Source organism: Mya arenaria, chromosome 10 (assembly GCF_026914265.1).
Source record: "Mya arenaria isolate MELC-2E11 chromosome 10, ASM2691426v1".
NCBI classification, from domain to species: Eukaryota; Metazoa; Mollusca; class Bivalvia; order Myida; family Myidae; genus Mya; species Mya arenaria.
The window spans coordinates 60,494,828-60,517,623 of NC_069131.1; the positions used below are offsets into that span (position 1 = coordinate 60,494,828).

The following is a 22,796-nucleotide window of genomic DNA, read 5'->3' on the forward strand; positions in this document are numbered from 1 at the left end:
AATATAATGTGAACGAATGGGTCAATGCTCGATATTGCACTCTCCTCTGGTAATTCGTGTACAGTATTTACTTAACTTCGAACCTTTAGGTTTATTGGTTGGGTCACATGCCTGGAGTGTTAGTTTGAAATAAAACATTAAGGAAAGCCAAGAAAATACATTTAATCAGGCTTGGTTAAAAACCTGTTGCAATTTCGTGGGAGAAAAAACCCACAAAAAAACATGTTTTCCATGATTTGTTTCAAATAGAATGAAGTCAAGGAATTGCCCAGCTGACATTTAAAAAAAATAAATTATGATTTATACAACTTTATGTAATATTATTGTATGTGGCAATACAATTGTTATTTGTCCAGTAACAAATAGTAATAATAATATGCCTGATGGGTGTTACTTGACCAAAGGCCCCACTGAATTTACCTCAGATAATTTAGACTAATGGGAAAATTTGTGTAAATCTTTTATAAATTACATGTTTTGTTTGAAAATAAAGTCATGATTTTGTTATTATAAGTTAAGTGTGTTAATTAATTGCTATTGGTGTCTCGTGATACATTATTTTAAACCTAAGCCATTACTCACAACAGGTTATGCAAGTCATATGAAACTTAGTGCACATGTTGCCTGAAACATTTTAACTATGTATAGTGAGGCTCATAACTTAAACAGTCTTGTGTATGTTGATGTATATTATGTTGAAGGTCAGTCCAGTATAAAGATGGTCAGTCTAGTATGTTGATGGTCAGTCTAGTATGTTGATGTTCAGTCCAGTATGTGGATGGTCAGTCTAGTATGTTGATGTTCAGTCCAGTATGTGGATGGTCAGTCTAGTATATTGATGGTCAGTCCAATATGTGGATGATCAGTCTAGTATGTTGATGGTCAGTCTAGTATGTTGATGGTCAGTCTAGTATGTTGATGGTCTGTCTAGTATGTTGATGGTCAGTCTAGTATGTGGATGGTCAGTCTAGTATGTTGATAGTCATTCTAGGATGTTTGTGGTCAAGTGAGTTTAATATGGTCATTCAGATTTTTATGGTCATTCTACAGTGTCTGGTCAGTTCAGATTTACCTCAGTTAGGAGAGGATATACAATGACCAGTTGACCTGTCACAAAGTGACCATGCAGTGTGCAACTGTTCTGGGCTAATGACAGTCTTGATCATAAATGTGCCTTATATATCCACTACACTATTGTTATTTCATTGTAAATGTCAATTAGTATGAACTGGTGTTGTAAATATAGCTTTAAGTATATTATCATCATAAACATTTCCTACACATTCAAGGCCAGATGAGGCTTGTTTTGTTATGAAAATATGCACTTACCACATAGTATACTACCACATACATATATTCAGTCAGTTATCACAGCTCATAATGGATTATTCACATGAAATGAAATGTGTATAATTTGTTTCCCTACAATTAGAATTAACCAATGGAATCACTATCAGCCTTTAATAAGTACCATGCTTTATCAAAATTTCCCCATCTCCGCCTTGTGAAAACATGTTACCATTTAAGTCATTAAGTCATAATGACCTATTTTGTGAAGAAGGTGTGCTTACTTCACTTACTTTTCTCCCTCTGCTTCTGGTTAATTAAGAATTTACATAATATATTCTAACTATTATTTAAACATGTTTAAGGTGGGACATGCTCTTGCATCCCTTCTTCTACACTTTACATCTCTTTTTGTGCCAGCTTCTTCACTTTACCTCTCTTTTTGTGCCTGCTTCTTCACTTTACCTCTCTTTTTGTGCCTGCTTCTTCACTTTACATCTGTTTTTGTGCCTGCTTTTTCACTTTACATCTGTTTTTGTGCCTGCTTCTTCACTTTACATCTCTTTTGTGCCTGCTTCTTCACTTTACACCTCTTTTTGTGCCTGCTTCTTCACTTTACATCTCTTTTTGTGCCTGCTTCTACACTTTACCTCTCTTTTTGTGCCTGCTTCTACACTTTACCTCTCATTTTGTGCCTGCTTCTACACTTTACCTCTCTTTTTGTGACTGCTTCTACACTTTACATCTCTTTTTGTGCCTGCTTCTTCACTTTACCTCTCTTTTTGTGCCTTCTTCACTTTACCTCTCTTTTTGTGCCTGCTTCTTCACTTTACCTCTCATATTGTGCCTGCTTCTACACTTTACCTCTCTTTTTTGCCAGCTTCTTCACTATACCTCTCTTTTTGTGCCAGCTTCTTCACTATACCTCTCTTTTTGTGCCTGCTTCTTCACTTTACATCTGGTTTTGTGCCTGCTTTTTCACTTTACATCTATTTTTGTGCCTGCTTCTTCACTTTACATCTCTTTTTTGTGCCTGCTTCTTCACTTTACCTCTCTTTTTGTGCCTGCTTCTTCACTTTACATCTGTTTTTGTGCCTCCTTTTACACTTTACCTCTCTTTTTGTGCCAGCTTCTTCACTTTACCTCTCTTTTTGTGCCTGCTTCTTCACTTTACCTCTCTTTTTGTGCCTGCTTCTTCACTTTACATCTCTTTTTGTGCCTGCTTTTTCACTTTACATCTCTTTTTGTGCCTGCTTCTTCACTTTACATCTCTTTTGTGCCTACTTCTTCACTTTACACCTCTTTTTGTGCCTGCTTCTTCACTTTACATCTCTTTTTGTGCCTGCTTCGACACTTTATATCTCTTTTTGTGCCTGCTTCTTCACTTTACATCTCTGTTTGTGCTTGCTAAATTCTTTCACTTTACACCTCTTTTTGTGCCTGCTTCTACATTTTACATCTCTTTTTGTGCCTCCGTCTTTCACTTTACATCTCTTTTTGTGCCTGCTTCTTCACTTTACCTCTCTTTTTGTGCCTGCTTCTACACTTTACATCTCCCTTTGTGTCTGCTTCTTCACTCTCTCTTTTTGTGCCTGCTTCTTCACTTTACATCTCTTTTTGTGCCTGCTTCGACACTTTATATCCCTTTTTGGCCTGCTTTTTCTCTTTACATCTCTGTTTGTGCTTGCTAAATTCTTTCACTTTACACCTCTTTTTGTGCCTGCTTCTTCATTTTACATCTCTTTTTGTGCCTGCGTATTTCACTTTACATCTCTTTTTGTGCTTGCTTCTTCATTTTACATCTCTTTTTGTGCCTGCTTCTTCACTTTACATCTGTTTTTGTGCCTGCTTCTTCACTTTACATCTCCCTTTGTGTCTGCTTTTTCACTTATCTGAAAGACCTTCAAATCGTAACAATATAATTATTGAAATGTATATAACATAAAAGTGAAATTTCACATTACTGCATTGGTCTTAATATTGTGCTGAGAAACAAGAAACAATTGAAATAAATTGATTATGATGTATGCGCATTTGTTATAAATGTGACTAATTATAAGAGTATCTTAATGTTTTTGTTTTTCAGTATTTCTGGTTGAATTTCCTTAAAGAAATGCTTATGGGTCGCAATATTTAGAAACAATACATTTCTGTCAATTAAAAAGCCTTACTTATTAATGGAGTAACTTCCCAACCTAGAATTGCAGTTACCCATCCCCAAGTCAGATTTTAATCCATGGAGAAAAAAAAACGTAAATTAAAACTAGGCTCATTTGGCTGAGGGAATGACGTAAAATCAATTTCAATTACAGAAATAAAATAAGAAAGGCTGTTTTTGTGAACTGAATATTTCTAAGAGCAACGCTGTTCTTTTGTTAGTCTATGACTTTTAGGTTCTAATTTTTCAATATTTAAAAGGAATAAATTTTAATGAGCTTTTAATGGTTTTAAAAACTAATCTGATTGCAGTAAACCTCAAAAGGTCGTTCTTTTTAAAATCAAATACCAGCATCCCACATTCTATTGCTTTGTTAAAGCAGAAACATAATATCCCAACTTTTTGCAGATTTAATCATTTTAAGTCCACATTGCACAGCTTGTCATAAAAAAATATAATTCCATTTTATTTCTTTTATTAAATAATTGCCTTGTAAAATGTCTGTTAATTTGATGTCTCACAAAATCTGTTTTGAACTCTTGAAAAATGATGTTTTGAAAGCAAAAATGACTAATAAGTAGCCTAAACAGCTGTTAAATTATTTATTTTTATTAAAAGTATATGCATTTAAGTTTATCATTTATGCCTTTGTCGCAAGTACAGTTAATATTATTATGTTTACATGTAGATATTATAAGTTACGGGGCTATTAGGTGACACGATATGGGATAAACAGGGCAAAGGGAACCATATCAAGTGATATCCCATATCGGGTCACCTACTAACCCCGTAACGTATATATCACGTTGACAACCTGAAACATTTCTGTTGTAGGCAGGATATATACTTGTACTATTATTTTTTTAAAGCTGTTAAATATGTACACTTGTACCATGCTTTTGAACAGTTAATTTGTGATTATTGATAAATAATACTAATTCTCTTCTTTTGTCTTTTCAGAAACTTTATCACGGGTGTATATTATTTGGCTGTTCATCAGGCATAGTATCTTTGTCGGCTTGTACAATAATCGTTTTACCTCATTCACCGACCATGGACCTTACTGGGAAGGGATTCTCGCCAGCGCACAACTACCTGCAGCATGCGAGCGGCATCGTTGCTGCGTATGGCCTTGGCCAGACGCCGCTTACAACGGCCATGTTCAAGGCGACAAGCCATTCAATCCCCAGCCCAGTTTACTCAGGGACGTTAACATCTTCGCTTTCACCGTCCCATACCTCGCATACCTCATTTAGCAACGGTCATAACATAACCTCGCTACATCGCCATGCAGAAAAACTTCAACAATCAGATTCTTCACCAAAACCTCAAATTTACGCAAGTCCTGCTCCGGTCTTCAATCGACATAAAGATTCATTTCCATACGGAATCAGTGGCGTTTCCATGCCAAATTACAACTACCATGGCGATGTGTATCAATTCACTTCAAACGGGTATCCACGAAAGTCTCGCACGTGCAGCTACTGTGGCAAGGTGTTTACACGATCAACAACTAGACGCTACCATGAAAAGCGTTGCCCATTGTTGCGTGCAGCAGTCTCGAGCTACATGGGCGATGACAACAACCAATCAGCTTCAGGGTCGACTACCTCCCAATCAGGCAGTAGGGGAATTGGCGATATTGTAACACATTCTTACAAGGGCCAGGCGCAAAGCCTCGGTCCTTCTTTATCAGGTATGAACAGATCAAATGAGCCTCAGGAATTACCTACCTCAGTGTTGGCGAAGTCCCCCCCTAGTGAAAGACGTTTAGGGGGTGACTCGTCTTTGTTAAGCGGGTATCAGACTAGTGTTATTGTTAAGCAGGAGCATCATGAGCTCGAAGCACTGGCAAATATGACTTCTAATACCTCAAAGAGCATGTCTGAAAGTGACGATTCAGACAATAGAAGACATAGTAAGCTTGACACAAGTGTTAAGGTATCGCCAGGATACAGTGATTCTATGTTAAACTTGTCAATGTCCAAATCTCCACATCATTCTTCACCACGGAGTGAAAATTTATCGTCTCTTGGCGAGAGTTATTTGCAGGGACGATATGGTGAACGAATGAACGATCGTCAGAAAATGGACAACCAGACTCTACCTCCACATTTGGCCTTTGCCCGGAACAGCTACAGTGTTGATTTTGCATGCGACGAATCAGGAAAGGAGAAAAAAGATGGCATTAAGTCAGAGGATTTCTCATCGGTGAATGGGCAGGATGAAAAAATTGACCAGATGTCAGATCTTGGGAGCGCAATAGGAGAGTCTGAGTCTGTCACGTCTGAAAAACGAGATGGAAAAGTGTACAGCAACCACAAGTGTGGTATATGTGGGAAAGGATTTGAAAGTGCCGGCAAGTTGCATCTGCACGAGCAGCTGCATACCAAGTTCAAACCATACGGGTGTAAGTTCTGTGGGCAGAAGTTCGCAAAGTCCGCTCAGCGTGTGGAGCATGAGAAGATGCATAATGGCACGACGGAAGAGGCAACACACATCTGTGCTGTGTGCGGCACATCATTTACAAGAAAATACAGCCTCAAGCTGCACATGTGTCGCTGGCATCAGGATGGCCCCTGGCTCTGCAGGCATTGTGGGAAGGCATCAGAGACACAAAAGGAGCTTAAGACACACTTGTATTCACACAATCTGCCGAGACAGGAGAGGGAGTCTTTGATGTACCTCCCTGATGCGCCGCTGAACTATGGAGCGATGAACGTGGAGGATTCAGGCGGCGATGAAAAGGATGGAGAGGAAATAGAGGGCGAGGTAAGCACCTCTCAGGAACAGCCTGTCAAGGTTCCTAGCATGCAAGAGATGGAAATGTGTAACGAATGCGGGCGAGATTTCCCAAAAGGCTACCTCAGGTATCATCTCAAGTCCCATGAGGCTCAGAAACCTTATTCCTGCCCCATTTGTGCAAAGAGGTTTGGCTACAAGAACAACATGAAATCTCACATCAAGCTTCATACGGGTATTAAGCCATTTCAGTGTAAAGTCTGTGGGGCAAAGTTCACACGCGGTTCAACTCTCCGTAGGCACGCACGCAGGCATGGCATCATCGCTGACTCTGTTTGGGACTTGTTCATCAAACCCAACTATAACAAGTCAGGCGATGTAGGCAGTGGCGGCGCCACCACAAGATCCAGCAAGCTGGAATCACTATCTACCTCAAGAAATGACGCAGCCAACTCATCAGGTGGTGGGTCAGGCTCCAGTGGGGTGGAGGGAGGGGACTCGAACTACCTCGCTACAACTCTCCCCTCCAACCCCTCCCACCGGAGTCTGTATCCGCTGTATGGAAGCCTAGGACAGTTACCTCACCTCGGCCTTTACTCCGGTCTAACATCTACCTCGTACTTCACACAACACTTACCTCAGTCTTCTGTTTACGCAGCCTCTAGTCAGTTTCAGCCGCAGCATGACGCGCTTAACCTCAGTTTGAACAAGGGGTCAATGGATCAGAGTGATCAATCTAGCTTCTCAAATATATCAGCTGAACTCTCACGATCTCGTTCTCGCTCTCTGAGCGGATCCGACAATCGCAGAATATTGCATGGAGAGGGTTATCGCCCGGTCGCCTCTAGCATAGGAGTCCAGGTGAATATGTGTTGTCCGCCGTCGCTGCTGAAACATGTGCCATCACTCAGTGGAATGTCCGCTAAGTCAGACGACAACAATACGGGTACTTCAGCGAGCCCTTCAGAGACGCTTACACCAACACAGCACCTGCCGGGTTCACCGGGTGCAGGAATGGAAGTGGTGCCTTATGTTGTGTCATCACCTTCACAGCGGCTGGACACCGCCTCACCAGCGCTCTCAGGATCATCAGGGAAAGACTACTCTATGGAGACAATCTCTTCCCTGATTAGTACGGGTCGGATGTTCAAATGCTTCCACTGCGAGTGCTACTTCTCAGAGTATGCGATGTATCGAATTCACTCAAAATTGCACATTAATGATGACACGAGGCCATTTGTGTGTATGGTGTGTGGGGAGGACTGCCACGACAGGGTTTACTTCGCCCTGCATCTAGCGGAACATCTACAATAAAACTTCCGAAACAGTGTTAGATGGTCGGAAGTCGATAGATTGATAGACAAACAGTCTTAGAGCTGTGCAAAAAACTGGACCACGGAAACGTGAATTATTCTGTTTAAAATTAAAAAATTAAGTTAATAATGTACTCGAAAATGTTTATACCAAAATAAGACTGTTTATCATGTTGAAAAATGTTATAAGTAATGAAAAACAACACCTTGAAATCTGTATAAAAAAATTTATGATGCAATAAGAACAAATTCCATCTATAAAGAAGAAACGGAACAATATTGAACAACACCTAGAATATAAGATTTAAATTCGGAGATTTGTTAACAGAATAAGTAACATCATTCTATGTTTTAACAGAGCACAGTTCAACCAATTCAGGGAGACATATATATAATGTAATAATCATTTTGGATTATATAAGTGTGTATTGTTTAGTGTGACATTAGATATATACTACTTTATTATGTTATGTGAAGGAGCGGAGTACTGGAGTGGGTGGGGATAATTTACGTGGTATCAGGAATGACATATTTTTAGCTCAGTGTCTGACGGATGACAAGTTATGGTGGAAGATGACCTCAAAATTCTTGTTTGTATGTTGTCAAATATTTAATCAGGGTTATTCATAATGTATGATGCATATTTAGGACATTTTGTTTAGTTGTTTTTGACTCTGTTTTTGTCATATATATTATTAAAGCAATCAAGTTGCCATATTGATGAATGTTATTGTTTTGATTGAAACTTTTAACATGTATCATTTTATGTCAGAAGTGTTTTAGTATATATTATTATGTATAAAGAACATTTTGACAATTGTTACCTTAATGTTTGGAAATGTGTTGTAAATTAATACATTTTAGGTTTCTGTTAAACCTTTATGGATTTGTTTTTTTCTAGATTGAGTGAATGTTTAAAAGAACTCACAGATTTTATGAGAAATAGTGCTAATATTTTAAATGATTATTTACAGTGCTACCTTCATTAGAACTTTACTATTAGAAGTGCTAATTTGTTTTCCTTTTTTGGAAGGATTTATTTTATCAGAATCCTAATTCTTGCATTTATATTGATGTCACATTTAAGAGTGACATTTAACATGACAAAGTTTTAAAAATTAACACATTAAACTTGACAAAGTTTTAAAAATTAACACATTAAACTATGTGTGAAGATTTTAAAAATGTAAAAAACTAATAAAAACTTTCAATATGAAAAATGTCATTGAAATATGAAGATTTATCTATTTTAAAACATCTAACAAGTTTACAAACGATTATTTTTTCAAGTAAATATAGGACTTCAGGGAAGTGTTTTAAGTGAAATAATTTTACCTTTCGATGAAAAGTTGTTAATGCGATTAAAAGGGACTCGCTCACATTTTGCTTGCTGGAAACAGTATTTTAACAGTTGTTGAAATTGAGTTTTTTTTCTTACTTCTATGAACAGTAACTGGTGGATTCCTAATTTGAAGGAATTTTGTAAATCCAAGCCATTAATTATTCAATTTTTCTTAAATTATTCAAATTTCAATAATTTTTGGTAAATTTTGTCACATTTTTAAAAGATGAGTCCTAAAATATAATTTTTGTTTTCTGTCACCCTATTAATATGAGCGAGTATCTATTGCTGCATTATCTTTTTTTATGTTTAAGTCTTAATAGATCTTGGATGTGCATAATAATAACTGATCTTTGTTCTTTTAATGCTGATCAAATTGTTAAGAATGTATGAAGTGTGTATGTGGATTTTGACTTGCATAATATCAACAAATGTTTACGGTAAAGGTAAACTAACAGTAAATTTTATCTTGTATTACATAAAAATAGAATTGCATTATTCATTATGGAGAATTAATCCGATAGCATTATTATTATTTTTTCTAAATTAAATGGCAAACCATTGGCAAAATGTTAATTATACCAAAATTTGAAGACATATGATCATAATTTTTTTATGTTGTGGAATAATAACATTAAAAGGGAAATAATCGAATATGAAAATTTTTAATAATGACTTGGAAAGGGAGTTAACCCAATTGAAAAACATCAATATTAACATCGAAAGGATAACTCAGTATAAAATATTCAATAATTACATGGAAAGGGAAATAACTTGGTATTGGATATTCAATAATTACATGGAAGGGGGAATAACCCAACATTTGAATGTTTAATCAGGCCAAATTTTATTCAATTTTAAGCTATAACATGCTGTCTGACATGTTGCAAATATTTTTGTCAACATGGCATTACAACAATGGAGAGTCTAATGCAGGGAAATTTGTTAATATATACATCACCCAGGGGTGTACCTGTAGCATTTTGTATTGTGGGCCTGTTCACATGAGCGATTTATTAATAAGTCTTGCATTGGTTTGTTCTCAACATATCACTCAAGGTGAGAGTGCGAAGGATGTTCACTCCCATTGGTGATTTTTTAAAACCTGGTATGAAAGAACCTTTTGCAAGACTTCTAACGCCAACATAAGTGGAATTACAACAAACTTTTACCACAAAAATGTTACATGTATATACATCTCATAGCTTTCTATTTTTTTAATTTCTAATCTTGAGCTTTAAATGTATTGGATTATGCAAAGGTACGCCCCTGCCACTATTTTACAGTTTACTTGGCAGCTAAAAAGATATTCAAAATCAGGTTTCAAATGCATTCAACCAACATTTAGCTCATTTGACATTCGGCATATTTTAACCCGCTTAGAATCAGGATTATTTTTTGTGTGCTTGAAAGTTTATTCTTCATTATTAAGTATGTTTTATTTTCTATAGATGTAGAAGTCTGTATGTGAATTACTATACCAAATTTTACTGTAGATAATGTGCTAGCATTGATAATACGCAGAGAAAAATAAGTGAGAAAAAAATGGGTAAAAACGAAACTGAAACCATTTATTCCAAGTCTATTAAATATGATCTAAAGTATGCAGGCAAAACGGTATTTCTTTCATATTTTGGGGGTGATAACTGCGTCCTATCTATTGTAAAGTTCGGTGTAATGTGTTGCTTGTTCGATGTTTAACCTATATCGCCATTTTGTCAACATTCTTGAGAGTTACAATATATTAGCAAATGCTTTTAATTAGTATAGGTAAAATAATACTAGAAAAGATGCACTATAGACCAAGATATGTTGAAAGTATATTCAATTTGATAAAATAAGGTTAGAGTTCTCAAATTTTTGAATGGTATTATTTGTACAACTTGTTTTTCTCAACAACGAACATTCATGGTAAAAGTAAAAAGTGACCATGAAAAATATGTCTATTTTAATTAACATAATTTTTTATTTAAAGGCATTCAGCAAACTTTTCTGGTTTAAAGTATCTTTAATACAAATTTGATTGGCTTCAATTATTATTATTATTTTTTATCTCGTCTGTGTTTGGAGGAAAAATGGTTGGGGTATAGTTATTGTCTTGCAGAAGCTGGACCCTTAGCCGTTACTCAATAACATTCGAGATATTCAGCTGAAACTTGGTACTAATGTTTCCAGGGACAAATGTGCACATGTATGAAAGGCTGATAACTCCGGCTTTTAAAACATTAGTGAGTACTGTCCCTTGATCAACTCAAAACAAAAAAATGAAAAATAATCAGACAAGCGTAGTTTCACTCCAATGCTCTCTTGTTTAGAAAAGCTTTTGCTGGTGTGTTTGTTATTCTCAAGAATGTTCACTGTGTAAATAATATTCACATGGCTCTGTTGTGTAATGTTTTAATGCTAGATTATGCTATAAAAACAGATCTACCTCACGGAACTGATTTTTTAAAATGTAACACCATATTTTCTCCCACTATGTACGCCATATATGTGCATGCTAAAGTTATTTAGTTGAAATATATTATTAATGCCTTTTAGTTTTATTTAAATGCAAAATCTGACCTCTGATGAAAGATTATTGTTTGTTTTGTTTGCAACTTATAAAAAATTTTGTTTTATGTTTTTCTTTTTCATTACCTCAAAAAATTATTTATAAAGGGAGGTTAGAGCTATGTCCTCAGGGATTGTATATTGTATTGGTTACTTCCCTTTGATGAAGTTGAACAATTTGTGATCTTGCTTATGTAATGACACAAACCTTTTGTTGAAAACAAGTATGATTTTGCCTGTATTAATTAGATACTGACATTTCTGGATTTATTCAGTTTAGAACACTAAGTTTAGTATAACGCAGCGTAAAATAACAGCTGCCTTTTAAATCATAAAAGAAAATATTGTTTTGTTAATGACATATATTATCTATTCTTAAAAAGTCTCCATGGAATTTAATAATTATTAAGTATTTGGATACCAATTCTAAAATTTTCTTGTTTTTTTTTTAATTGTGAGTTGTTTATTATTTGTGTAATTTAATGGGTAATGTGAACATTTATACTTTTTTCTTAGAAAATGAGAAAGAAGTTAATTAATATGATATTGTTGAGATGTATTTTGGTAATGGAGTTATTTATGAAACCATTTCTTGTGTAAAAACAAACTTGTTTGATTTAAGCTCATTTGTCAGTGTTTTATTATGATTCGTATGTTAATGTGTCGATATTATTGTCTGTGACTTCAAACTTTTTAAGATAGTTGGCCGATTGTATAGAAAATTGCTAAATATTTAACGAAGAAAATCGTTTTTAGATTTTAGTGATTTTTTGTGCAATCTGCCCAGTATTTCATCCTTTTAGAAGGAGCAGAACATTAGTGCCATATCTCGTTGTTTAAAGAACACCAATTCCAATAGTGCTCAAACCATTCTTGGATAGGTGGGATTTAAACTTAGTTTCTAAACTTCTGTACTGTACTTCATTTTTTAGGTAGATTAATTTTGTTATTACTATCGATTTGTGTCTTTGACATACATGATCATGCTATGTTACATCATGTTTTGTATTATAATCTGAACTACACACAAATAGGGGCGTCTTAATACTTGATTGAAACAATTTTAGTGTGTCTGCTTGCGAAACTGATTATTCTTCATTGTTCTCATGTGTTCTGACTTGTTTTCTTTACTGGCACAGAAAGACAACTGATTTCTTTGAATTTTTGTTGCTATCAAAATTCTTTGGGCAAAGTATATGAAACTCAGACTTATGTTAAAAATGCAAACCATATATTTTAGGGGGGTGACTGGTAGCATTCGATAGACACTTTCAAAAAAAATTTACAAATAAAGTGGGATATTTCCACAAAGTTCATAAACGTAAGCTATATATTTTAGGGGACGTTGTAATATAATTAAGTTTCATACACTTTGCCTAGCCGTTTTAACAGGAGTTAAAAAATATAAATTGAAGGGGTTAAATCTGATGCAGTGGTTACAATTAATTGAAGGATTGAGGCAATCATAGATTGTAATAATTTGCTGGAATGTTATTAATTACATACAAATGCCTTTTAAAGGCCGGGAGATCTAGGCGAAAAAAAATTCTTGTTTTGTTATTTTTTTTTAGACAGTTCAATACCGGTTAACCTAATTGGAATGATACTAACATGAAATGTTAATATTGGTGAATCTTTGTTTTAATTAAAATTGGGAGTGTGTTTGCGTATAACACTGTTAACATGGCTTTAAGCTGTACTTTTACACTTATTATTTTATTTATATTCAAATGTGTCTGTGGATCCTGACTTAATCTACTTTTTTGTATCAGTCAGCAACATTGATATTCTTTATTGTTCGATGTTATCATTTGAGCAACACTTGATTGCTGGATGTTATGAGCTACAATTTATTGTTCGATGTTATCATTTGAGCAACAATTTATTGCTGGATGTTATCATTTTAGCTACAATTTATTGCTGGATGTTATCATTTTAGCAACAAATTATTGCTGAATGTTATCATTTGAGCAACAAATCATTGCTGGATGTTATCACTTGAGCAACATATTATTGCTGGATGTTATCATTTGAGCAACAAATCATTGCTGGATGTTATCATTTGAGCAACAAATCATTGCGGAGTGTTATCATTTTGAGCAACAAACTATTGCTGGACGTTATCATTTGAGCAACAAATTATTGCTGGCTGTTATCATTTTGAGCAACAAATTATTGCTGGATGTTATCATTTGAGCAACAAATCATTGCTGGATGTTATCATTTTGAGCAAAAAACTATTGCTGGATGTTATCACTTGAGCAACATATTATTGCTGGATGTTATCATTTGAGCTACAATTATTGCTGGATGTTATCATTTGAGCTACAATTTATTGCTGGATGTTTTCATTCTAGCAACATATTTTTGCTTGATGTTATCATTTGAGTAACAAATTATTGCCAGATGTTACCATTTGAGCTACAACTTATTGTGGGGTCTTTGCATTTCAACAACAATTTATTACTGGAAGATGCTATTTGCGGAACAATTTATTGATGGATGTTATCATTTGAGGAATAATTTATTGATGGATGTTATCATGACTCTTATTAGTAATGATATTGTATTTATTGCTTAATGCTCAATTTAGATTTCTATAATATTGAATGTATTCAGATTGAGGTAACAGAAACAAACAGACCACCAACCCTGCTTGCTTCAAAATACCTGCATACAAATGTCACATGCGGTGGTATTAATTTTTAAAAGAACTGAAAATATATGTCAGCCATTCTTCCTTAATGTTTGTACTTGATGAAGCAATTGAAGCAAAGATTTATTTTTTTTGTTGGTTATTTTTTGTCATGAATTGTCTTCATTTCTGTGGTGAAATTTTATTGTGTCAGGTTTTTTTTTATAAAATTTACAAATTCTACAAATGAAGTCTGGGTCCACAGGCACTCTTAAGTGTTTGGAGACTTGTTTGCATAATACATTATTTTCTCTTTTCAACTTAAATTTTACTGTAGATTGGTTTGATTTTGAGAGGGTTTTATTTTTTCCCGTATATTTTTATTTTCATCACATAGTCAATTTTGAACTTTGTTCATTACGTATTAAACTCCTACTAAGTATATGGAATTGACTGATGTCGGCCCGAAATTTCTGTTTAAGAGTTTTGAGACTTTGAAAGATCTAAATTAAAAGATAATCATAATGAACTATGTTTTAGCTTATAAAGTCAAGCTTAAGCTAGCAATTTGGCTATTAGTAGTAAATGAAATATGGTACTTAAATCAGGTGTTACACTTAAAATATTTCAAAAAGTAGTGGCCAGGAATACCAAATTTTACAAAGATGGTCAAAATAGAACAAAATGCGAAAATATGAACTTTCAAAGTGAAAGCATTCTACAGCATATGTGTGTACTCTCAGGCGATGATATATATGCGATAATGTATCTGATAATGTCCGTCTATATGTATGTGCTATAACTATATTTAGTGTGTAGCTGTGTTTTTCTGTCAGGTTTATCATTTAAATGCACCAATCTTGTATGTCAGTAGCTTTTTAGTCTGTAGAAATTGAAAAAATCACACACTCAGTAAAAACCCAAAATTCAAATAAACTGTTCTTCTTTTACATATTTTTTCATCTCAGGATCTTTTAATTTCATTTATGTTTTGTTTTTTCATGTAAATATTATTTTTACCACACTCAGAAAAGAAGAATATTCAGTTAATATTGTTTTTGCATTTTGCATTTTTTCCATGACATTTTCATAAAATATAATATCACAAAAATGATTCTTAATATTATACTATTGAAATTATTATATTTGTGCATTATTAATTCTCTCAGATTTTAAGTTTTAGTATTTTATCAAATACCTCAGTGAAAAATGTTACTCTACGCAGATTTTTTTTCGGGATATTTTATGAATTCTTTTGCAAAATAGGATTACCTCTGGAATATGGCGTTTACCTCAAGGAAAACTGGGACTTTTGAAAACTATATGAGTTTTAGTTTATTTTGAATTGTTTATTTGACCTTTTGAATATCAATTTGATCAGCCATGCTGTTAAATGTTTTTTCATTCAAAGACAATTCTTTACTAGTTCAAAATTATATTTATTATCAATGGCTGAATTTGTCATTATCAATGGCTGAATTTGTCATTATCAATGGCTGAATTTGTCACAATCGCTGCAAAAAATATATTCACCTTTCCCTTTTGTTTTTTGGATCTCTTTGTTTCAAATCAGGTAAATTGATAATAATACCATATAAATGTGCTCAAAATGTGTCACTTTACCATGTTTGTACATTAAACTTCCTCAATATTTACAGTAACCTCACATGAAAAATCTATTCATACAGTGGTCATATTTGTTGTTTTATTTTTTATTCTCCTCCGCAATTGTACATAGGCATATTACCTCAATAGTGTTTAATGGAGTACAGCTCTTCTGTTTCACATTTTTCACGTACCTCAGTCATACACTGTATGCTGTATGTATACACAAATTTCTTGCTGCACATAACTTCATCCCATTACTCTATGTTTAATAAAACGTCATATTAGATAAAGACTTGTTTTGTGCTTTTGCCCATGTTCAGTCAATAACTGGTGAACTGAAGGTCATGGTGCAGTAAAGTAACTGGAATAGTGCAGTAAGTGACTTGAATAGATAAACGTCAGTCACTGGATACAGTCACAGTCAGTTAGTCACTGGAATAGAACGTAGTCAGTCAGTCACTGGATTCCGTCACAGTCAGTCACTGGAAAAGTTCATAGTTACCAAGTCTCTTGAAAAGTTCATAGTTGCCTAGTCGCTGAAAAAGTTCATAGTTACCTAGTCACTGGAAACGTTCATAGTTACCTAGTCACTGGAAAAGTTCATAGTTACCTAGTCGCTGGAAAAGTTCATAGTTACCTATTCTCTGGAAAAGTTCATAGTTACCTAGTCGCTGAAAAAGTTCATAGTTACCTAGTCTCTGGAAAAGTTCATAGTTGCCTAGTCGCTGGAAAAGTTCATGGTTACCTAGTCTCTGGAAAAGTTCATAGTTGCCTAGTCGCTGGAAAAGTTCATAGTTGCCTAGTCGCTGGAAAAGTTCATAGTTACCTAGTCTCTGGAAAAGTTCATAGTTGCCTAGTCGCTGAAAAAGTTCATAGTTACCTAGTCGCTGGAAAAGTTCATAGTTACCTAGTCACTGGAAACGTTCATAGTTACCTAGTCACTGGAAAAGTTCATAGTTACCTAGTCGCTGGAAAAGTTCATAGTTACCTAGTCGCTGAAAAAGTTCATAGTTACCTAGTCGCTGAAAAAGTTCATAGTTACCTAGTCACTGGAAACGTTCATAGTTACCTAGTCACTGGAAAAGTTCATAGTTACCTAGTCGCTGGAAAAGTTCATAGTTACCTATTCTCTGGAAAAGTTCATAGTTACCTAGTCTCTGGAAAAGTTCATAGTTACCTAGTCGCTGAAAAAGTTCATAGTTACCTAGTCACTGGAAAAGTTCATAGTTACCTAGTCGCTGGAAAAGTTCATAGTTACCTAGTCTCTGGAAAAGTTCATAGTTACCTAGTCTCTGGAAAAGTTCATAGTTACCTAGTCGCTGGAAAATACTGGAAAAGTTCATAGTTACCTAGTCACTGGAAAAGTTCATAGTTACCTAGTCGCTGGAAAAGTTCATAGTTACCTAGTCTCTGGAAAAGTTCATAGTTACCTAGTCGCTGGAAAATACTGGAAAAGTTCATAGTTACCTAGTCGCTGGAAAATACTGGAAAAGTTCATAGTTACCTAGTCTCTGGAAAAGTTCATAGTTACCTAGTCTCTGGAAAAGTTCATAGTTACCTAGTCGCTGGAAAATATTGGAAAAGTTCATAGTTACCTAGTCACTGGAATAGGTCAAAGTAACTTGATGAGATGACAGTCAATAAGTGACTGGAAAAGTTGAAAATAAGAAAGTCAGCTACTACTAAGTTGCTAGCTAGATCACAAAAAGTCACCAATCAAAGTCTTTGTCACTTGAAATAGGCCATTCAGTTACTGTTAAAGGGTATTTAGTCACTGCTAACAGTCATACATGTAGTAGGTCACTGGTGGAGGTCATCGTAAGTCACTGATTAACAAAGTTGTCACTTAAGCACGTGTGAATGTAAAATTCAGTAACAGTAGGTCACTATTAAGGGTAAGGTTACATTGGTGGATCCGTGGCCTAGTGGTAATCCACTTGACTGTCAATCCAGGAATAGCAAGTTCCATTCTCCGCCGCATCACAAAAACATCGTCTTATAGGAGGGACGTTAAATGGGTCTCCCATGTCTGTCTGTGCACTGTGCTCGAAAAACCTATAATGACTGACAAACCTATCGGAGCACTCGCCGAATAGGCCTTGCCTGAATGCGAGTATAAATAATCTAACACAGCATCGACATCTTGTCACGACCTTAGTAAGTTTACCACTCAATAAAGGTGATAGTAAGTCAGCAACTTGACAAGTGAAGTCATAGTCAGTTAGTCACTGGATAAGGTCATTTAGTCAGTAACTGATGAAAGTCATGGTCAGTCAGTCACTCATGAAAGTAAGTCTCTAGAATTGTTTATAGTCAATTAATTACTGGAAATACACATAGTTAGTCACAGGTGAAAGTCATAGTCAGCTACTGTAAAGCGTCATAGAAAGTTAATCAAGGGGAAAGATCATGCTCAGTTAATAGATAATTCACTGATGAGTCATCCAATAGTCATCAGTGAAGTTCATAGAACATCACTTGCAAAGGTCGGGGTTATATAGTCACTGGTAGTTGTCAGTCAGTTTGACACTCGTGAAGTTCAAACCCTGTTAGTCACAGCATAACATCTAAGCCACTTAGTCAGTGGTACATGTTATAATCAGTTAATCACTGCCGAAGGTCAATGAAGGTCGAAATCATTTGATCAACGGCGAAGGTCAAAAGTCATAGCCAATTAGTCACCAGCGAAGGTCATACATTGTAGTCAATAAGTCACTGGTGAAGGTCAAAGTTAATTGGACACTGGGGAAGGTCACAGTTAATTAGTTACCGTGAAGGTCAATGTAGTAAATGGAATATGTTGTAAACAGTCAATGGAAATGGTCAACCACAGAAAAGTCCACCCCTGATAGCCATTGGCGAGAGGTAAGTTCCCCATTGGTGACGGTCGTAGCAAGTATTTATCGTAAGTTTAGCACTGATGAAGGTCATATATATTTAGCATTTGTGAAAGTGATCGTCGCCGGTGAAGGTCATGGCCAGCCAATAGAAAAAGTCATAGTCTGGTACGGGAAAAGATTATATGGTAAGTTTATCACTAAAAGGTCATAGTCTGGCACGTGAAAAGGTCATATGGTAAGTTCATCACTAGAAAAGGTCATAGTCTAACACGTGAAAAGATTATATGGTAAGCTCAACACTATAAAAGGCCAAAGTGAGTCATGTGAACAGATTAAATGGTAAGTTCATCACAAGAAAAGGTCATAGTTTGATAGTAACTGGTGAAAGTAATTAAGATCATCATTAGAAAATATCATAATAAGTTATCATAGTAAGAAAGAATTTTACTATTTATTTACACTTTTTCGTAAATCCAGTTACAGAAATTGCAAAAGTTATTTTTTTCCGTATCAAGTTAATATAAATCATACGCTAAAATCCATGGCCCTATGTATGACCTTGACTTTGACCTTGAAGCTGCCAATTGTATCACAGCAACGCTGTCCAAAGTTCAGTAGCAGGGTGATATTGGTCGCATTAGTGTATATGAAGTCTGGATCTGTCTATATGCGTTAATACGCAACTGATTTCCTTGTTTCTGTTCACGCTGTCGTCTTGGACTGTAATATCTATGAAACACGTCACTTATATCTCAACCAAATTAGAGCGCCTTCTTCGAACCGTATGATGGTTGTGAAACGTATCAGTTTGTAACAGTCTCTTTCAACCTACACTGTATCTCATTCCCCGTCCGTTGGGATGAATATTTGATCCGCCGAAGCGCTGCTCTCAACACGTGAATTCAACTTCAATGAGTCGCATTTTTAACAACACTTGTTTTGTATGGTGCACGTTGTCACTTTTGCCGCATCCGCGTGGGCCAAAATATTTACCTACCAACACAATGCACCTAGAGCATTGTATTAAGTGTGGACATTTCAATTCAAAGGAGTTTGTTAATATGGTCATCGACGATCTCTTGCTGCATCCGTGCCGAGATTTATCTATATCTGCAACAGCAAGATCCTCAGACTTGGGACTCCTTATATAAGGTACCATCTTATAGTAATCTTCTCTCTTCCATTGTTATCCCTGTATCTCTTGCCGCAGTTGAGATGATGAATTCATTACCAACGCACGGCTATAAAACCATGCAGTCACATTTAAACGCGTCACGTTTTAAGGTCTATGTTAATGGTTGTTGAAGTACCGGGCCTATTACAATGGTAATGTTTACATCTGCCAACGCAGGGGCACGGGTCTAATTGTGGCACATAATGTACATGCAATTCGGAATCGAATCAGTCACTATTTTTGCCGAAAGTACTTCTTTATTGTAACTGAACGATGTCCATTCAAATGCAATCAATGATAACCATTAATTACAAACATACATTATTCGGGCCACGCATCCTTTGATGATCCTTTGATAGCCCTGATACTCGTTCAATGCTTGTGATGTTTTCCTGAAGCGTATGCCTTCTCAGATAAATATTCGCCTCTTGTAATGGTATCAGTCATGTTAGTGGATGAACCAACTATACATCGAAATTGACCGATCATCTTCATCCGTTAGAGATTTTGCATCCCTGCTTAGTAACTCCTTTGTTGCTTGACCGAACTCTCTTCTCGTGGGCGTAGTTCCGCTGATGAAGTATTCATCTTCTACCAAACTACGATCCTCTAACTGGAGACTCCTTATAAAAGGTACCTTTTTCTAGTAGTCTTCTTTTTTCCCCTTGTCATTCTTGTATCTCTTGCCGTAGTTGAGCTGATGAATTCTTGCCAACGCACGGCTATAAAACCATGCAGTCACCTTGAAACGCGCGTCACGTTTAAAGTTTTATGTTGAGTGTTCTTGACGTACCGGTTCTATTGCATAAAACTATGTTTAAGTTTACATCTGCTAACACACGAAAACGAGTGAAATTGCGTCAGCTACTATACATGCAATGCGGAATCGACTCAATCACCCTTTGCCGAAAGTAGTTTTTCATTCTGATTGATTGATTGATGTCCATGCATATACCATGATTAATAGTCTATGGCGAACGTACCGTATTCGGGACACGCCTCATAAGATGATATGTATGCCCTGGTTAGATGTTTTTTCCTGAAGCGTATGCCTCCTCAGTTGAATATTCGCCTCTTGTAATTGTATCAGGCATGGATCAACCAACTAAGTGGCCTCTTTGTTGCTTGGTCTGACTCTCTTCTCATGGCACATTTCCGCTGATGAAGTCTTCATCTACCAAAGCAAGATCCTCAAATTGAGACTTCTTATGCAATGTTCATTTTTCTAGTAGTATTCTTTATCCCATTGTCCTGGATGTATCTCCTGTCGTATTTCCGCTGATGAATTCGTTGCCAAAGCAAGGCTCTATAACCATGCAGTTATCTTGAAAAACGTCACGCTCGCTTTAATTCTTTATTGTTGATGTTGTAAAATTGTTAATGGTTCTTGACGTACCGGGTCTATTGCCTAAAGCAATGCTAGTGTTTACATCTGTCGGCGCCCAGACACGAATGTAAATGTAGCAACTACCATATATGCGATTCGGAATCGACTAACGCACCCTTTGCCGGAAGTACTCCTATGTCAATGGAAATACCATTAATGATGACAAATGCGACCATAACATATTCGGGCCACGACTCCTTAGATGATAGATTAGCCATGATTCTCGTTTCAAGGCTTGTGGGTTTTTTCCTGATGAATATCACTTCTTTTCAGGCATCTTGGTGGATGGATTCCTCATCATCTGCGAAAGAAGCTCCAAATATACTTCAAACTTGAGCAATCATTTACCACCGTAAGAAGGTCTGCATCGATGTGCAATCACCTTCCGGTTGCATCGTCTCTCTTTTCGTGTGCGCATTTCCGCTGATGAACTCTTCATCCTCTGCCAAAGCATGGGCACTTGATTGCCACCCCAACAAAACTTCGGAATTGGCCAATCACCTTACGCCGAAAGTAGTTCTGGATTCTGATTGGTAGACGCCTGTTTCTCTCTCGTTCGAGCTCGCCAATCACCTCACGTGTCTTAGCAAAGTGGGCGTGGCTTGCTCGACATCGCTCCTTCCATCTTGCAATCTCTACCTTTGTCTAAATAGAGAACGTGTTTTGGATTCATAAAAAAGGTATTAAAAAGTTATTACAATATTATTTTAGTAGGATACATGTGCTAATAGTTATTCAGTTAATACTTAACAGTTGATAACTATGTATGCACTGAAAAACAGTTCCATGACGAAACAAATGTACAATGTTCTACTTATGTACGAGCAGCGTTTTATGAGAAACGGCGACAATGGCGCGTTTCCGTTATAGTTTGTGTCTAGACAGAAATGTTTATTTTCGTCCGTTTTGAACCCCTGCATGTTATTGACAGTCGTGTGTTTGTGTGTATCGAATGCTCGTTGTCTTGAACATATACATACGTCCCGACGACTTCGACATAACGAGTTACGACTGTTGTTATTTACTAATCAAAAACAGCTCGAAACACACGTACAATTACCCTGGCCAACGTTTGTATAATGTACAAGGAGCGTAAGAGTTAACCGTGTCTATTATGTATACTAACGACTCTTATATATTTCTCATGTAATAACACAAATGGGCCAACCATTAACCACTACATTTATGCCAGCAACATTAAAGCTAGTGACAGTCGCTCCGTTCTTTGACCAGGCAAAATAAATACGACATTCCATATGATTTACACATCTTGTCCGATAATCATACATACGTTTTCAACTAAAGTTGATTCCTTCTTCACATTCAAAATAAATGACAAATTTAAGTAATTTTTACTCAAATGTATGTTTCTCCCATTAAAAGCAATGCAAATAAGTATCCTAGAATATACCTAGTTATTATATTTGATGGTTCGTGGGATACTGAACTGAAGAAAATGACTTAATTCTGAAAATGACTTTTATATCATTTATGAATACCGGCCCTGACTCTATTACCGTGTGTATATGTTCCCTCCAGCCATCCTTGTCCCCCTGTACAGATCTACGAGGGTCGAGGAGCTGCCGGCCTAGTTCCCGAATCACCGCCACAATGAACACTCGATTTGTGCTGGCATTATGCAGGTACTCAAATGTGTCATCCTCTGCAAATAAACGAATACAAATGTGTTCTCAGGAAGTTTACAATGGAAGCGTGCCCACTACTGCAAATAACAAATAGAAATGAGTCCTCCTCAG

General features: G+C 36.0%; 1 protein-coding gene across 7 annotated transcripts in view; it reads left to right on the forward strand.

The window, feature by feature from the left end:
• Positions 1-15,922, forward strand: part of LOC128205781 (zinc finger protein 236-like) — a 73,845-nt gene extending 57,923 nt beyond the window's left edge. For all 7 annotated transcript variants that reach the window (XM_052907730.1, XM_052907737.1, XM_052907733.1 and 4 more), the window contains one exon: positions 4,406-15,922. In XM_052907730.1, the coding sequence (XP_052763690.1) occupies positions 4,499-7,501 (3,003 nt within the window). In that variant the 5' untranslated portion in view covers positions 4,406-4,498 and the 3' untranslated portion in view covers positions 7,502-15,922. The remainder of the gene's footprint in view (positions 1-4,405) is intronic.
• Positions 15,923-22,796: the final 6,874 nt, after the last annotated feature.